The 15,215-nt window shown below is 41.4% G+C and overlaps 2 protein-coding genes across 5 annotated transcripts; both read right to left on the bottom strand.

Annotated features, from left to right (window-relative positions):
• Window positions 1-480: 480 nt before the first annotated feature.
• LOC103412997 (uncharacterized) lies at window positions 481-10,555 on the bottom strand. 4 transcript variants are annotated; one of them, XR_011572976.1, is made up of 6 exons: window positions 10,346-10,555; window positions 10,141-10,258; window positions 9,516-9,582; window positions 8,779-8,845; window positions 5,592-5,658; window positions 481-698 (listed from the first exon to the last, which is right to left on the bottom strand). XR_011572976.1 is itself a non-coding variant. In XM_070807860.1 (5 exons), the coding sequence occupies exons 1-5, from the start codon at window positions 9,829-9,831 to the stop codon at window positions 688-690; spliced, it is 336 nt and encodes a 111-aa protein (XP_070663961.1). In that variant the 5' UTR covers window positions 9,832-9,915; the 3' UTR covers window positions 481-687. The 4 variants fall into 4 exon arrangements, 1 of the variants encoding a protein (XP_070663961.1); XM_070807860.1 differs by lacking the exons at window positions 10,141-10,258; window positions 10,346-10,555 and adding an exon at window positions 9,708-9,915; XR_003767133.2 differs by lacking the exons at window positions 481-698; window positions 5,592-5,658 and adding an exon at window positions 8,472-8,609 and having other exon boundaries at window positions 10,346-10,549.
• A 1,426-nt stretch (window positions 10,556-11,981) lies between these two features.
• LOC103412998 (BTB/POZ domain-containing protein At5g60050-like) lies at window positions 11,982-14,692 on the bottom strand. Its single transcript, XM_008351501.4, has 2 exons — window positions 13,602-14,692; window positions 11,982-13,107 (listed from the first exon to the last, which is right to left on the bottom strand). The coding sequence occupies exons 1-2, from the start codon at window positions 14,214-14,216 to the stop codon at window positions 12,151-12,153; spliced, it is 1,572 nt and encodes a 523-aa protein (XP_008349723.1). The 5' UTR covers window positions 14,217-14,692; the 3' UTR covers window positions 11,982-12,150.
• Window positions 14,693-15,215: the final 523 nt, after the last annotated feature.

Consider the following 15,215-nt stretch of genomic DNA (forward strand, 5'->3'; position numbering starts at 1 on the left):
TTGCAGAATTAGTTCAATCAATTCTCGATCATTTTTGCAGAATCAGTTCAACCCGTCCTCGACTTTTTTTTTTGCAGAATCAGTTCAACTCGTCTTTGATCATTATTTTTCTAGATTTTCCTAGCCTGAGTCAATCGACTTGGCTTTTCCATTAATTTTTTTTTATAGATTTTCCTAGCTAAGGGAAGAACAATTCTTCACAAATTGACTGGAGGCGCAACCACACATTACACAATCTCGCAAACAATATTATACATGTTATTCCAAAATTAACACATTATATACAAATCAAAATTTAATACTATATTTGAAAATATGAAGGCAAATGGGTTTAATACTACATCAGAAGCTACAAACAGAATCAATCTAATCGAAACATAAAGGCAATGACACACCCCGACCGAGATCAAGGCATGTTGCCCGTTACGTAAGAGTGACGTAGCCATGTGTACAGTGCGGAAGCGATAATGATAAGAAATATACAAATAAATAAAAACTAAATTACTAGAGTGCACTACTAAACAAGGAGTGATAGGAGTTAGTTACAACAGTATACACTCTTATTCAGAGCATAAAAGTCTAGATGCAGTCCAATAGGACAAGTACTAGTTATACAATACCAGGAATGTCCTACTATTATTTAGATAAGTCAGAACTGCCGACGTCCTTAAGCCACCAACAGCAAGCTTACTTAAAACCTAGAAGGGCGCAAAATAGAAAACGTGAGTGGGCAAAAAAAAATGCTTTACAAAACCATTTCATTTATCAATATACTAACCCCTCGCTGTAAAACATGTATAATTTTTCCCAAAACCAAGATATAAGCATATACATAATATATATATATATATATATATATATATATATGATCATATCAATTCAATTCATGCTTCACATAATCATATTCAAATGTATGTCATGCCAAGATATAATAGAGTAAGCAATTCAGGTAAGAATAAATTCGTAGAAATATGATATGTTAGCCGGAACCCCTGTGGTAGTCTGTATGGCTGAATTCATAGCTCAAAAGTCAATCTAGCCGGAGTCGCTACAATTACCTATATGGCAATATACTGCACATAAGTCAGAACCACTAAAAATGGGTCTGTACGACAAGATTGGATGTAATATAATTGTTGATGCACAAAACCGGATGGTCTTGGTACAACGTAAATCCGACCGTGAATCTGCAAGTAATGTAAATAACACAAGAGTTATCGTGGTTCACCCCAAGGTTTGGGCTACGTCCACACTGATTGTATTATATTTCTCTGTTGAAGAGGGAGAGAGAGCTTGGGGGATGTAAGGAGCTTTGAGAGGGGGTGAGAGGCTTCAGAAATGGCCTCTGAGGGTGAGAATGAGCCCTCCTCAATTGTGAGGGTGAGGGGTCCTTTTATAGAATAAGGACTCCTCACTTATTACATATTTGCCCCTTCCTTTATCCCATAATTACATTTAAGTCCCCCGAGTATTTGTACGAGATCTAAATACGAGGCCCTAAATATGGTATAAACAGTAGTCCCCCAAGTCTTCAGTCAAGAGAGTCTTTTGGCTGGAGACTTGAAATTCAGTCCATGTGTGGGCCGAAGTAACTAGATGTCGTCTTGAACTGGTGCTTGATATGAGGCGGTGCCCAATCTGAAATGATGCTCAACTAGAAGTAGCACATGTTGTGAGGCCGCTTTGCTTGTAGCTTATGTTGCCTTGGTTGGCTTGGCTTGTGGCGTTTGAAGGTGAGGGAGTCCCTTTTATAGAATAAGGGCTCGTTCCTCAATACATAAATGATGGGCTAGAGTTGATGCTCGCGGCGAGGCGGTTGCTCAGCTGGCGGCGTTTCTCTCTAATGAAGGTGAGGGAGTCCCTTTTATAGAATAAGGGCTCACTCCTCAATACATAAGTGATGGGCTAGAGTCCCCCAAGTATTTTTCATGAGTGCTCTCTAAAAGTGAAGGAGTCCCTTTTATAGAATAAGGGCTCGCTCCTCAATACATAAGTCGGCTAGAGTCTCCCAAGTATTTTTTATGAGGCCCAGTTGAGGCCCAATATATGGTACATAATGTAGTCCCCCAAGTCTTCGGTCAATAGAGTCTGTTGGCTGGAGACTTCAAATTGAATCCATGTATGGGCCGAAGTGGTGGTTGTTCGGAGGCGGTATTTGTATACCCTGCACTGAAGCTTTGTAGGTAAAGCTTTGCAAGTGAAGCTTTGAAGCTAGAGCTCTGTAAATGAAGCTTTCGAAACTGGAGCTTTTTTAAATGAAGTTGTTGAAGCTAGAGCTCTGTAAATGAAGCTTTTGAAGCTGATTGACATGAGTGATGCTCATGAATGTTTATGTTGATTGACATGAGTGATGCTCATGGATGTTGTCATGAGTGATGTTCATGAATGTTAACATGAGTGATGCTCATGAATGTTGACATGAATGATGGTTATGAATGTTTATGTATGATTATCACGAGTGATGCTCATGAATGTTTATGTATGAATGACTTGAGTAATCCTCATGTATAATTTGGAGTAGTAGGCGTACTTTTGATCGTCTGGTTGGAGCTATTTTGAGCTTATAGGCTTTCGCCCTCCACAACATGCTAGCCCATTTGTTTTGGGCTTTGCCGTTTTTTTTTTTTTTTTTTTTTTTTTTTTTTTTTTTTTTTTTTTTTTTTCTTTCTCTTTTCCTTTTGCTTTGTCCGCCACTGCCTTTCTCTTTCAGCCTGGTTTCTACTGTTTGAACACAAGATGGTGTACTCCAGCTGTAAAAAATGTAAATAACGTAAAGAACGTGGCCTCCCACTCCATTTCTTTGTCTTCAGAAACCCCACCTCAATGACCATTTGCTATTCTTTATCTCTCCACTCATTCTCTGTCCTTGATCCGTAAGGCCAAGTGGTGTGTAATGCTGGCTCCTGCGCTGTCTCCACTCCTTCTTTGTTCTTGACAGCAACTTTAGTCCCATCACTGAGAAGGAGATTTCTTGCAGATGTTTCTAGAATCTCTCTACCAGGCGGTTTCTCTCCTTCATAAAAAACAATGGGATCCAGCGCATAAAACAATAGTATTCGCACAAGCTTGCTCTATTTTCAACATCATCATTCTTGCTAGTTATGGATGCAATGAAATGCCCACAAGCTTCTTAGCTGTTTCCCTTGTCCGAGTTGACTGCGAGACTAAGAGAGTTGACAGCGGAGGGAGAGAGAGAGTTCAGACTTCAGATGCTCTAGTTCTTTCTCCTCCCGTCTATCCAGCAAGTTGACTTGGTGAATAACAACCTGACAGGTGTCGAGATCCCGGAGCGCAATGGCGGTGGAGAGCTCGTCGCCCTTGATTTGGGTTTTAACAAAATCGAAGGTTACGTGCCAGTAAATTTTGGGAGCACTATTCTCACAAATCTGCAACAATATATCGCAACTGATATCTCCTTCTGCCGCTGCGACCCCGCCTCTATGATCTCCACCTGCTCCGGAATTCTGCCTTCCTCTACCAACGCCGTGCAGGCCTCCAATACCGATACGGGGACGCTCAGCGCGTACGCTGACTTGTCCACCATGTTCGAAACGAAGTCCGTCATCGATTCCACTAGCAACTTCCTGATTCCCGATTGCATGGCTCCTAATCTTGTTCTGTTTGACTGAAAAGATCGAGTACAGATCCGTCGACGTGTCCTTCTTCCCGAACGTGAAGGTGCCACGGACCTAAGGATAGAGTCGATCACATCCTTGTTCTCTAATCTTACGCTTCAGAAGATGCCACGGACCTAAGGATGGAGTTGATTGCGTCCGCGTCGGAGGCCGAGTCGACTTGGTCCGAGTCAGACTCGTTATCGGGAAAACCAGCGGCGGACGACTCGTCGTCTTGGAGGAAGTGGTGGACGAGCTCGGAGAGGCAGGGGGCGTCGGGATTGGTCTGTTTGCAGAGTTTGAGGGATAGGGAGTCGGGATCTGTCAGTTTTGTGGTTGCCGAGTCGAACCTTTGGCCCTCCACCTCCGACCACAATGATATAATTGCCATAGCAGAGGACTTTGAAGAGGAGTTTGGTGGTTGCAGCAAAACTCATGGTTTCGAATTGATGTGGCATAGTTTCGTACAGAAATTGTATTCCTGATATGATTCGTGCAGGAACACCTTCCTCGCGATGCTCTTGCAGATCAGAGTGGCCTGATCGAACAAGGAGTCGATTGAAGGGTTTGCCAGTTGCGGGTTTGGGCTCGCATTTGGGTTCGGGTTGAGACGGTGGGGTGGTCTGTGCAGGTTTGCCGAACTTCTAGAGGGCCGAGAAGAGTCGGGGGATTTGATCATACGGCTTGTGATGATTGGGCACAAACCGCGTTGTCTTCCGCTGTCTATGGAGGAGACAATGAAGCGACGGTTGAGATCATACCACTTGGCGCATTCGTGGAACCAGCTGTTGCTGTGGTAGTGGTAGACATGGCTGGCGGGTTTGGCGAAATTTGTCGATAATCGCCAGCCTGAGAGATGGAAGACTGAAAGTTGCAAGTTGTGATTTCAGACTGAGAATTCGCGGAAGGGTAGCAGGGGACCTTCATTTTTCTGAAGCATGGAGCTGTAAGTTGTGAGTTCGGGCTGGCGAGATTAAGAATGGCTCCTTATTTCTCAGTTGGGCTTTTTCGCTGGCCCCATTTCTGGGTTTCTAGAGAGAGAGATCTGAGATTTTGGTTTGGTGTTTATGCAGATTCACGGTGGATGTGAAGAATCGAGAGAGAACCGACATAACTTTTCGTGTCGTTTCCCACAGACGGCGCCAAATGTTGATGCACAAAACCGGATGGTCTTGGTACAACGTAAATCCGACCGTGAATCTGCAAGTAATGTAAATAACACAAGAGTTATCGTGGTTCACCCCAAGGTTTGGGCTACGTCCACACTGATTGTATTATATTTCTCTGTTGAAGAGGGAGAGAGAGCTTGGGGGATGTGAGGAGCTTTGAGAGGGGGTGAGAGGCTTCAGAAATGGCCTCTGAGGGTGAGAATGAGCCCTCCTCAATTGTGAGGGTGAGGGGTCCTTTTATAGAATAAGGACTCCTCACTTATTACATATTTGCCCCTTCCTTTATCCCATAATTACATTTAAGTCCCCCGAGTATTTGTACGAGATCTAAATACGAGGCCCTAAATATGGTATAAACAATAATTATGCTCAATTTTACTCTCTCATAATAGCCGGGCAATAAATCGCTAGTCACGTACGAGTCAGAATCATAAATAAGGTCTATACGACAAGACTGTGCACTTAAGTTGGATCCAATATGAGCATATAATGCGGAAGGTGACATAAATAAAAAGGCTTGTACTTCATATCTCTGGCTAAATCACAATCACCCTAGGTGCAATTTTATGAGCTCAAAATTATTCAATCACATGTCATATCATCGATGATTCACATAACCAAACATAACTTACCTGAACTTACATGTGCCTCCACAGCACCACATTTATATATATATGCAACCATGAAATGCATATTCAGAATATAAAAGCATTTGGCATATTATTTCAAAGCATACTTTCCTTAAAAATGCATTTCTGGGAAATATATCAAGTATATAAATATATACTGAAAACAAAAGCCCACTCACTGGTATGTCGACGGGTCGTAACCCCCGAGTCGCCCTTGGATACGTTCGTCCTCGAGATAAGTCTCACCTATATGCGAATTAACTATAAAAACGTTATTTTAAAGCTCATAGGAAAAACTAGCTAATAACTTCTCATACATTGCTCAAAATGGGTATATGAATACACCACAGTGACCTACACAACCTCATGATCATCCCCAAATTTTTAGATAAATTTTTTAAGCTCCCACGTGCAGCCATGCGCTGCTAAGGGCACGGCAAAACGCGCCCCCCACGCGCGGCCATGTGCCAGGCACATGTAACGGAACAGGAATGGCGTTAGGAATATTCCTCGGAATATTCTATTAAAACTCAACGGTAACCGTCCAAACTAACTGACGGCGTTAGAATATTCCGTCAAAATTGACGGAAGATTCCCCTGTCTTCTCCGGCGAGTCGCCGGTCACCAGTGACTTCGCAGGTTTCTGGAAAAATATTAAAATTGTCCTAACTTCTTCATTATGCACCATTTTTCATGAAATTTGAACCATTGGAAAGCTAACAACATGTAGAATCACGTTATACTATTTTTAAGCCTTGAAATCCACTAGAATTTACCTGAGGAAGCTCGATAATCCGGTCAACTTCAAAACTAGCTATCCCGACGTCCAAATTTATCCAACAAACCACCCCGAGCCTCCTTAGGACCTCCTAAAGCTCTCTATGAGCTTGAAATTCCCTGAAACCAACATATTTACGTCCACATGAATAGTGACCAAAATCGGGGCTAGGGTTTCCACGTGAAATCGAAGGTTTCCTTACCTGAAATTGATACCTTTGAACTCATAGGGTCCTCATGAACACAATGGTACCATTTTCTTCCTTGATCTGTGAAGTTTTGGGGTGTTCTTCCCCTTGTCCGTACGTAGCAAGGAGAAAGATAGTGAAACCAAGAGAGAAAGAGTACGGGAGAGAAAACAGAAAGGGTAGGGATGTGTGTGTGGTCCCAAAATGCACACCAATCACAACTAAGAGGACACTTAGCTCTGATTGGATCCAATAAAAGAGGAATATAATTAATTGGTCCAAAATCTTAAGTTTAAACCACCACATCCCATAATAATTCTCAACATCCTAGGATATTTAGGTAATTTCACACCATCGATAACATAATTAACGTACATCTCCGGGACGGGCTGTGACATGCAACAAGTATACACGAGAATTAATTCAAAACTACGAAAAAGATAAGTAACTTGCCAAACATTAGACAATAACTTATAAGCAAATGATTCCAGAAATTATCACCACAAAAATATGTGTGAGAGAGTGAGATCAATAGGCAATAGACTTGGGCTACCAGCTGGCAAATGATCAACATATGTGGCATGTTACGGCCAATGTGATCAATAGATCATTGGGCTGCCAGCTCACAAATTAATTTATTAAGAAACCAATAGAACCAAGAGGCCCTGAAATGCGCTCGTTTGAGATCTTTAGTTATATCCCGCGGAGCCACAAAAGTTATATAAACACTCGGGTCATATTGTTCAATCCATTCTGTCTCAACTGTATTATCATTAGCAGGCGATGGAAAATTCTTAGATCTCACACCATTATCGCCATCTTGAAATAGCCAGCATTCCTTACCATCAAAATTTTCAGACACACTGTTATTGTCCTTCCAAAATGATCCACCACTATTAGGTAGTTTATCTGGGGATTTTATCATCCCATTGGAGGTCAGAAGCTCCGACTCTACTGCACATTTGTTTCATTCGTTCCAAATGGATCCTTGGGTGAATGAGTGGGCCGTGATTTCCATTTGTTGTAGAAGAGTTAATTCCCAAAGATGAGATTGAGTAAGAACGGTTGATGGAATTATTTGGCTTCAAGCCATTTGTCACATCCAGGCCCGAGCCCCACCACATCCCAGGCTCGACTTTGCCGTAGCATGATATTATCTGCTTTGGGCCCTACCACGCCCTCACAGTTTTGATCTGGCAACTCACAGGAGAACTTCCTAGTGGGTCACCCGTCCTGGGATTGCTTTCGCGCGAACTCACTTAACTTCGGAGTTCCGATAGAACCTGAAGCCAGTGAGTTCCCAAAAGACCTCATGTTAGGAAAAGATGGGCATGTACATATAAAGCATAGAGGATCCACTCCCCTAGACGATGTGGGATGTTACACCATTTGGCAAGAATGTCCTCTTTATGATCTCTGTATCATGAATCCCAGGTGGCAGCCGTCACTGTTTTGCGATATAGTCTGAGAAGGTATTTTCGTAACTCACGATTCAGAGAAAAAAAGCTAATGATGTCGTCTTCTACATTGTATTAACTTTTGTCTATCCTTGAAATGTTTAAAAAGTGTTGTCTCAATATAAAATTAAATATTAAATTATACTCTATGTGTAATTTTTCCAAACAGATAGTATATTTGTTTCATTTTATTTTAGTATTTTGTCGAGAACTTATTCAAAATACATTTTTTCTAAGACCAACTCTAACGCTTGGAGCAAGTCTCAAATTTTGGCTTCTATACTCACCTCAGTTCACTACAACTATCCTAAAATTTGATTTTGGGTTCAAACATCCACACAAAATTCACTTTTCTCCTACAATTCTTCCAATTTTTCTCTCTACCATCTTACAAAACATTTGTATCATGTGTTTCATATTCTTTCATGCATTTCATATTCTTTCATAGTGTCTAATGAGTTTCATAGTGTAGGTTTAGTGGTTTTTCAATATTTATCGGAATTTAAAATATTTTTAGGTTAAAATGTTCATAAAATTAATTTAGGATAGTCTACATAATTTTTTTTAAGTTAATTAAAAAAATCCTAAATTTATTTTTTAATAATCTAGGGCTAAAATTTTAGGCCAAAAAGGTTGGAGCAGAAAAATTATTTTTGCGTTAAAACCTAAATTTTATGGGGTAAAAATTTTAGGTTTTACTCCAAGGGTTAAAGATTGACACACCCCGACCCGGAAAGTTCCATTGGACTCTGAATCGAGTTGTGTTGGCCAATACCTGGAGGAGGACGAAGCCATAAAGTGTAGTGTAGTGGAAAAAAAGAATATGAATAAATTTAAATCTAAAAGTGTCTAAACAAAGGAGTGCGTGGGTGAGTGGGATTGAACCCTTTTCACACGTGATGTTAGAGCATAAGACAGTATAATGAATAGGATGAGGGTTATACCACTGAAGTTAACCATCTCCTGAGATTTGCCAGAATCCTTGTAAATACGTAAGCACAGTTACTAAATCTGGAAGGGCGAAAAACAAAGTTGAGTGGGTTAGCAAAACAACATTTTGTAAAAACCTTTATTTTCGAATATACTAACCCCTCGCCATAAAACAAGTATATTTTCCTTAAAACATACTATGTAAGTATGTAAACAATAATACAACAGTATTATAACCAGAAATATGCCAAGTCATGATATATAAATGCCACAGTAATAAAATCATGTGATAATCAAGTATAGCTAAGTGCTCATCCATCTAAGCTGACACACGAGTTCGAACAGATAATTTCTGACACGAACAGGACTAGGTGTAATCAATATGCTCTAGTATTACGATCACGTGAAGGTTGGTGTAGAAGCATGATCACATACAAGTCGGATTGCCTAATGCAATCTACCCGACAGGACTGGCACCTACCTTGGATCCAAGGCAAGCGAACGGTGTGATGTGAACATACACGTGAAGGACTAGCCCTAGCCCTGGGGCGAATACTAACACTGGTGCAGCAAGATGAGCATGTACAAATATGTATGAATGTTATGACAGTAATATCTCAACCATATAGCAGCATTTATCACAATTATATCGCAATTATCAATTATTTGGCAATATATACGTAAAGTGATATATTTATGCAATTCTGGAAACTATAAATACTTATAGATATAAAATAAACTGCCCACTCACATATACGCAGTCGAAACGAAGCCTCCTAGCCTTGCTTGACCTCTTACGTCATCGGGATATGTTTCCCCTATATGTGAAATTACTTATTAACTTAGTTTAATAACACATACACGGAAACTTAAATAAAACCTCCGTAGATTGCTCAAACATAGGGTTTGAATACATGAAATCGATCTACTCGACATCACGGACCTACACAAATAGACAGAAGGTCAAACGGAGGCCGGACGCACCGCCATGCACCACCACAACTGGCTGCATTGGCAGTCACATGCGCCCACGCGCCTGCGAGTACGGCTGTACTCGCCTTTCTCATGAGCTCCTGCGTTTTGCAGGTTGAAGGTCAAACTTCTAAAGCTTCTAACGAGCTCGATTCTCAATCAAATTCAATTCTACAAAAACCAATTTGTACCTAGGAATGTAATAAATCGATCTATATTCACAGAAAGTTCAAATGTGGTCCGTGCTGTCCAAGAATTTGGCCTGAAAGTGGCCAAATGGCCATGGTCAAACTTTTCCAAAAATTTGGGAATTTCTTCCCAACTTTTAGAGTTGATCCCTAACTCGATAGTTAATCAAACTCAATGATTCAAAAGTCATTTTAATATAGAGAACAAGTCTATACCTATTAGGAGTCCAGTCGTGGTCGAGGTTAGTCGGAAAAAAATAGTTGAAAGTGACCAAATGGTCACGGCTCCTTTGTTGGAAAACTGAGCAGTCTTTCCCCCCTCGAGCTTTATGTGCTAAAACGTTCATTCAAAACATGAACACGAGGTCAATATCAACCCATAGGGATGAAATGAAGGTTCTTAGGATTTCCCGAGGCTTACCTAAGCCGTGAACGGCCTGAAAATCGTTGAACCAAAACTCACCGAGTCGGACCTTTCGAGTTGGTGAGTCAAAACTCGTTCGTTCTCGAATATGGTTGCATGGTTGTGTTCGTGGGGTCGAGGAGGATTCAATGGTGTAGGTTGCAGGTCTCGCTTGTGACTTTTGAGGGTGGTTCTTCTTTGTTGCAGAGAGAGAGTGAAAGAGAGACCTTCATGGGAGAAATAGAAAAGGCTGAGTTTTTTATTGGTGGCTATTGTGAGTGTGAATGTCATTGATTGGATGCCAAATTGAGGGAACAAGAGTGATTGGGTGCCATAAGGAAGGAAATGATGTGAGTGGTGGAGAGGAAAAGAAGGAAAAAGCAAAAGTTTTATGGTTGACGGGTATGAAAGAAGGGGACCGGATCCCTTTTAGGGATTAGATGGATTTGTACAATTTTAATTATACAAAATCTATCCTCTTGACAGTGTTTTGATACTGTAAATTTGCACGTACGTATACAAAAATACACGTAGTTAACATACTTTAACGGAGCATAACTTTCTCATTACATATCCGATTCAAGTCTAACACGCGCTCACACGTTCGTAGCGACGGGTACTAATTTAATACAAAACCAAGAAAATGAAACTGAAAGCCGAAAACCATGTCTACGTCAGATTTCACTTTTGTCCAAAAATGGGTAAAATCGTTAGTTCACACCAATGGAAAGGAACTTATAGTGAAAAGTAAGGACGGGTCGTCACAAAGATGGTCTAAAAGTACTCTTAAACAAAACTATCAAATTTATGTCAACATGAATGTAAATAAGGTGAAATAGCTCAATTATGTAAATTTCAGAAAGTAGAGTGAGATAATTTCAGTTTCATAGAATAAAGTGAGATTAAATGAAAGTTTCGAAGTTAAATCAATAAATAAGCTTAAAAAAAATAAATAAACAAAAGAATATTTATAAACCAAACAAAAACCGGGCGTATGAGTTTTGGTTCAACAGTTTTTAACATTGCAACCGGTTTGAGCGGTTCGAACCGGTCGCAGAAGCATGTGCTGCCATTTAAACAGCCTAAAACCCAACTAAAAACCTTTCTGAGCGCGCGCTCTCACTCAAACTGCAGATGCTTCTGCGCCACCTCCGATGAAGGCTCCACCGTTGGCAGCACCACCACCTTTCTGAGCGCGCGCTCTCACTCTAACTGAATGTATTTTTCCATGAGCAGTGTTTCTTCAGATATGGGGCTACCGCGTTCAGATGTGCAACTCGATTATGGGCCACAACCGATTCTTACGTGATTTGAAGAAAAATGGTTTGTAAAGCATCACATTTCTCCCGAACTGTGTCACGCAGCCTCGATGCTTCTATCATTTTGGTGGCGCTACTGTCATGTCTTGATGGCTCCCGTCTTTCACCTCAGTTACTTGAGAATTGACCGGAAATCGTTTAACTGGGAAGCTCGTATACATTGCAACATGTAGCAGCCGGATCTCGAGTCATTTGTGTAAACTCGTCTGATTCATTTCCGGCTTGAACTTTGCCTACGAGAGATGGGTACCGGTATAATTTGTATGTAACATTTTCATAGCATTGATCTTCAAAATTGACATCTCTCTGTAAATTCTAGCTGCTCAGAGAAAGAATGTTCAGAAACCGTAAAAAAATGTTTCCATTTCAGACATTTGTAGGTCACAGTGCCTTAGAGTTGTGTAGTTTTCGCTCGTGAGCGCCAACAAAAACTATGCGATAAAAACTGGTACGGAATACAAAAGTATTGCTTTTATGTACGTGTACATTGTATGTAGATTTTATTCAGCTTGGATAGTCACAAACAGTTATTTGCAACTGAGTATTTTCCTGCTCCGATACGTGTCTGATAAAAGCTCTTCTCCACCAAACCTCGAATGCCTTCTGAATGTTGGGGCAGTCGTCTCCCTTGTTTAGAAACCGATCGAACCAATTAAGCAAAATTGTCTGCTGCTGCTGCAATGGCAGTGTGAGAATTGTCTGGCTTATTCCCTCTTCAACCAGTTTCTTATCAATAGATCTTGAAGAAGCCCTCCTCATCCATCCGAAATCTTCATACAGAGCTTCCAGCCATGTCGATAGCAACAAGAATCTTGTTTCTTTTGGCACAAGCAAATTCCTGCTCCCAATTGCAACGCATAGCTGAGCAGTGATCCTGCTGATTTCGTGCCTGTACATGGTTGGAATCTTCGAATGCAGGTCCACAAGCTCCTTCTGATCTGCCCATAACTTGACAAACTCCTCGCCCATTTTCTTGTCCACCAGAATACCAACGATCCACTGCATGTTATCAGCCTCTCTCGCTATCTCTGCCATCAAAACCCCACGGTCCCGCCTGCCGTCATCCGCAGATGTAGCTTCAGATAAGCACAGGACAAGAGAACTCAGACATCTGTGGCAAAGATGGTAAAGGGTTTCTTTAGATACATCAATCCTATTGCTGTCACTGCCTGCATCCTCTCTGAGCAACCGAGAAATGAGAGCCTTCATTTCCCTCCGAGCTCTATCATCTTTCGCTTGAAGAACGCCGGTCAGCAGTCTCATGAAAATGCCATCAGCTCTTGCAGAAGTGGACAATTCAGACGAAACTCTGAGCAGAACTTCACTGGATAAGTCTTCATGAAGCTGGAGCTCACCGAGTTGCGATACAACTTTCTCCTCTTCTTCCTCGGACCACGGAACAGCTTCCAAATACTCCAAGCATGAGGCAATCCCCTCATCATACATTATAGCAGCAGATACCTGCAACAAAACAAAAAATTTCACAAATATTCATCGTCACAAACTCGATAAACAAATACAGAGACCGTGACTCCTAGATACCGAATATTCGATTCTTTTATTCAATTTTTCATATAGATTTAAGAAAATACAGATTCGGGCTGTTGATTTTAAAAGATAAACAACTAGGACAACAAAAATGCAGCTTTGCACAAGAAATTGCAAATGTCAAATGGGATTTCTTGAATTTAAAAAAAAAAAAATTAACGATACATCAAAGACGTGTACAATACAAGAATTAGGATTCCTAAATTCGATAAGTTTTTATTTGCGCCTATTTTAGTAACTTTAACAGTACATCAACAACCTCTATTGACCATCCCAAAAGTGCACAGATTTCCAAAACTCATATGTCCTAATCCAAAATTTTCTCACCAACCAAACAGAGCATAAGACAGAGAGAAACAAAACAGAGAAAATGCTAAAAGCAAAAGCCAAAAGCCAAAAGCACATACCTTTAGCAAACCCAAAACCCTAGAGACCTCCTCACCCATCAACCTCCCCTTCAGATCATCAGAGTACATGAGCACCACAGCCTCCACATACACCTCCACGTCATCGCAGTCCGAAATCTCCACGCAGTGCGAAACCCCCCGTTCTTTTCGGAGCTTTTCGGCAAAGAACCGGCTTTTCGCCGCCAGCACGCTCTTGTGCACGTCCATCGAGATCCTGAACCCGTCCTTGGCCACCACCGTCAGCCTGACGTCGCCGGACACCAGCCCTCCCCAATTGGGGTTCCGAAACGGCGCGTCTTGGAGAAGCCTGTGGACTTTCTCATGGATTTTCCGGTCCGGGAGGAGCTTAGAGTCCCGATTCTGGTCGTCGGACATCATCTCGTAGAGGGTTTGGGACGGGGTCGGTCGAGTCAGAGACTGATTTGACCCGGCGAGTTGGGGCGGCGGCGGTTGGGGAGAAGGAGGGGAGGAGAGGGGCTTGGAGGGCGAGGAGGTGGGGGAATAGAGCTTGGAGAGGGATCTTGACGGCGAGAAGGAGAGGGTTTGATCGGAGATGAAGCCCTGTTTGATCATGGCGGAGACCTCCCTCGATTTCAGCGCGTTCTCGGCCGCCATTGGAGCTCTGAGAGCTCGGTGGGGGAATTAAGTGAATGGGAAAGAAAACCCAGAAGTGGGATTTTCGTGGGGATGCAAGGATTGAAAGAAAGATGGGTTCTTGGAGGATTGGAGTGAGAGAAAATGAGTAATCAATCAATCAAAGAAAGAAGTGAACTTTTCTAGGAAAGTAGAGAGCGCGAGGGGGAAAGTAATAAAGAATGTTTTCTCGGGAAGTAGACAGTAAAATATTTTCCGGGAAAATGAAGAAAGTAGGAATCCAAGAAATAGAGAGAGAGAGAGAGAGAGAGAGAGACGGGTAATGGTGTGAATGATTATAACGAACCTGAGTAAAAGAGTTTGTTTATGGAAGGAAGAAGGTAATATTTATCTGAACAGCTGAGCTGCCCACCCACTCTCACTCACTCACTCACTCCAGGTCGTACAATTTTGTTTGGTTTGCTGTAAAATTATGCTTTATAGGTATGGAGGAAAGGAGTTCATGTGGACCCATCTGTGCATCATTATGTATAAATTATAATATTAATCAGCTTTTAAATTAGTTTATCAAATGGATCTAACTTTTGTTTAAATTAGTTTAATATTTTGGATGTTTGGATGATAATGGTTGGAGATTCTTCCTGTTTGCTGCAGAATGCAGAGAACCCTAATCCAGATTTAATAATCTAATCATAATTAGTAAAATAGAATAGTGTTTTTTCTTTCTTTCTATTTTTGATACAAAGAAAGTGTTTTTAGTTGCGTAGGAGGACCTAGAAGTGGGATCTGAACTCTGCATTCTGTGCAGTAGCGACACTGTCGTATGCAGTGGTTGAGCAATGGGGCATAGCATGTCTCCAACTTCAACTTCAACTTCAACTTCATCTTAGGTAATGATTCTCCCTTTCTCATCAACCAAATAACTTTCATGCGACGGGTGAATCATATCACGTGAGAAACAAGATAGTCGGATAAGTAGTGTGTTTCACCCGCAACACTGAAATGGGTATTCTTGAGGGC

The sequence above is a fragment of the Malus domestica genome, chromosome 11 (genome assembly GCF_042453785.1).
Source record: "Malus domestica chromosome 11, GDT2T_hap1".
Classification (NCBI taxonomy): Eukaryota; Viridiplantae; Streptophyta; class Magnoliopsida; order Rosales; family Rosaceae; genus Malus; species Malus domestica.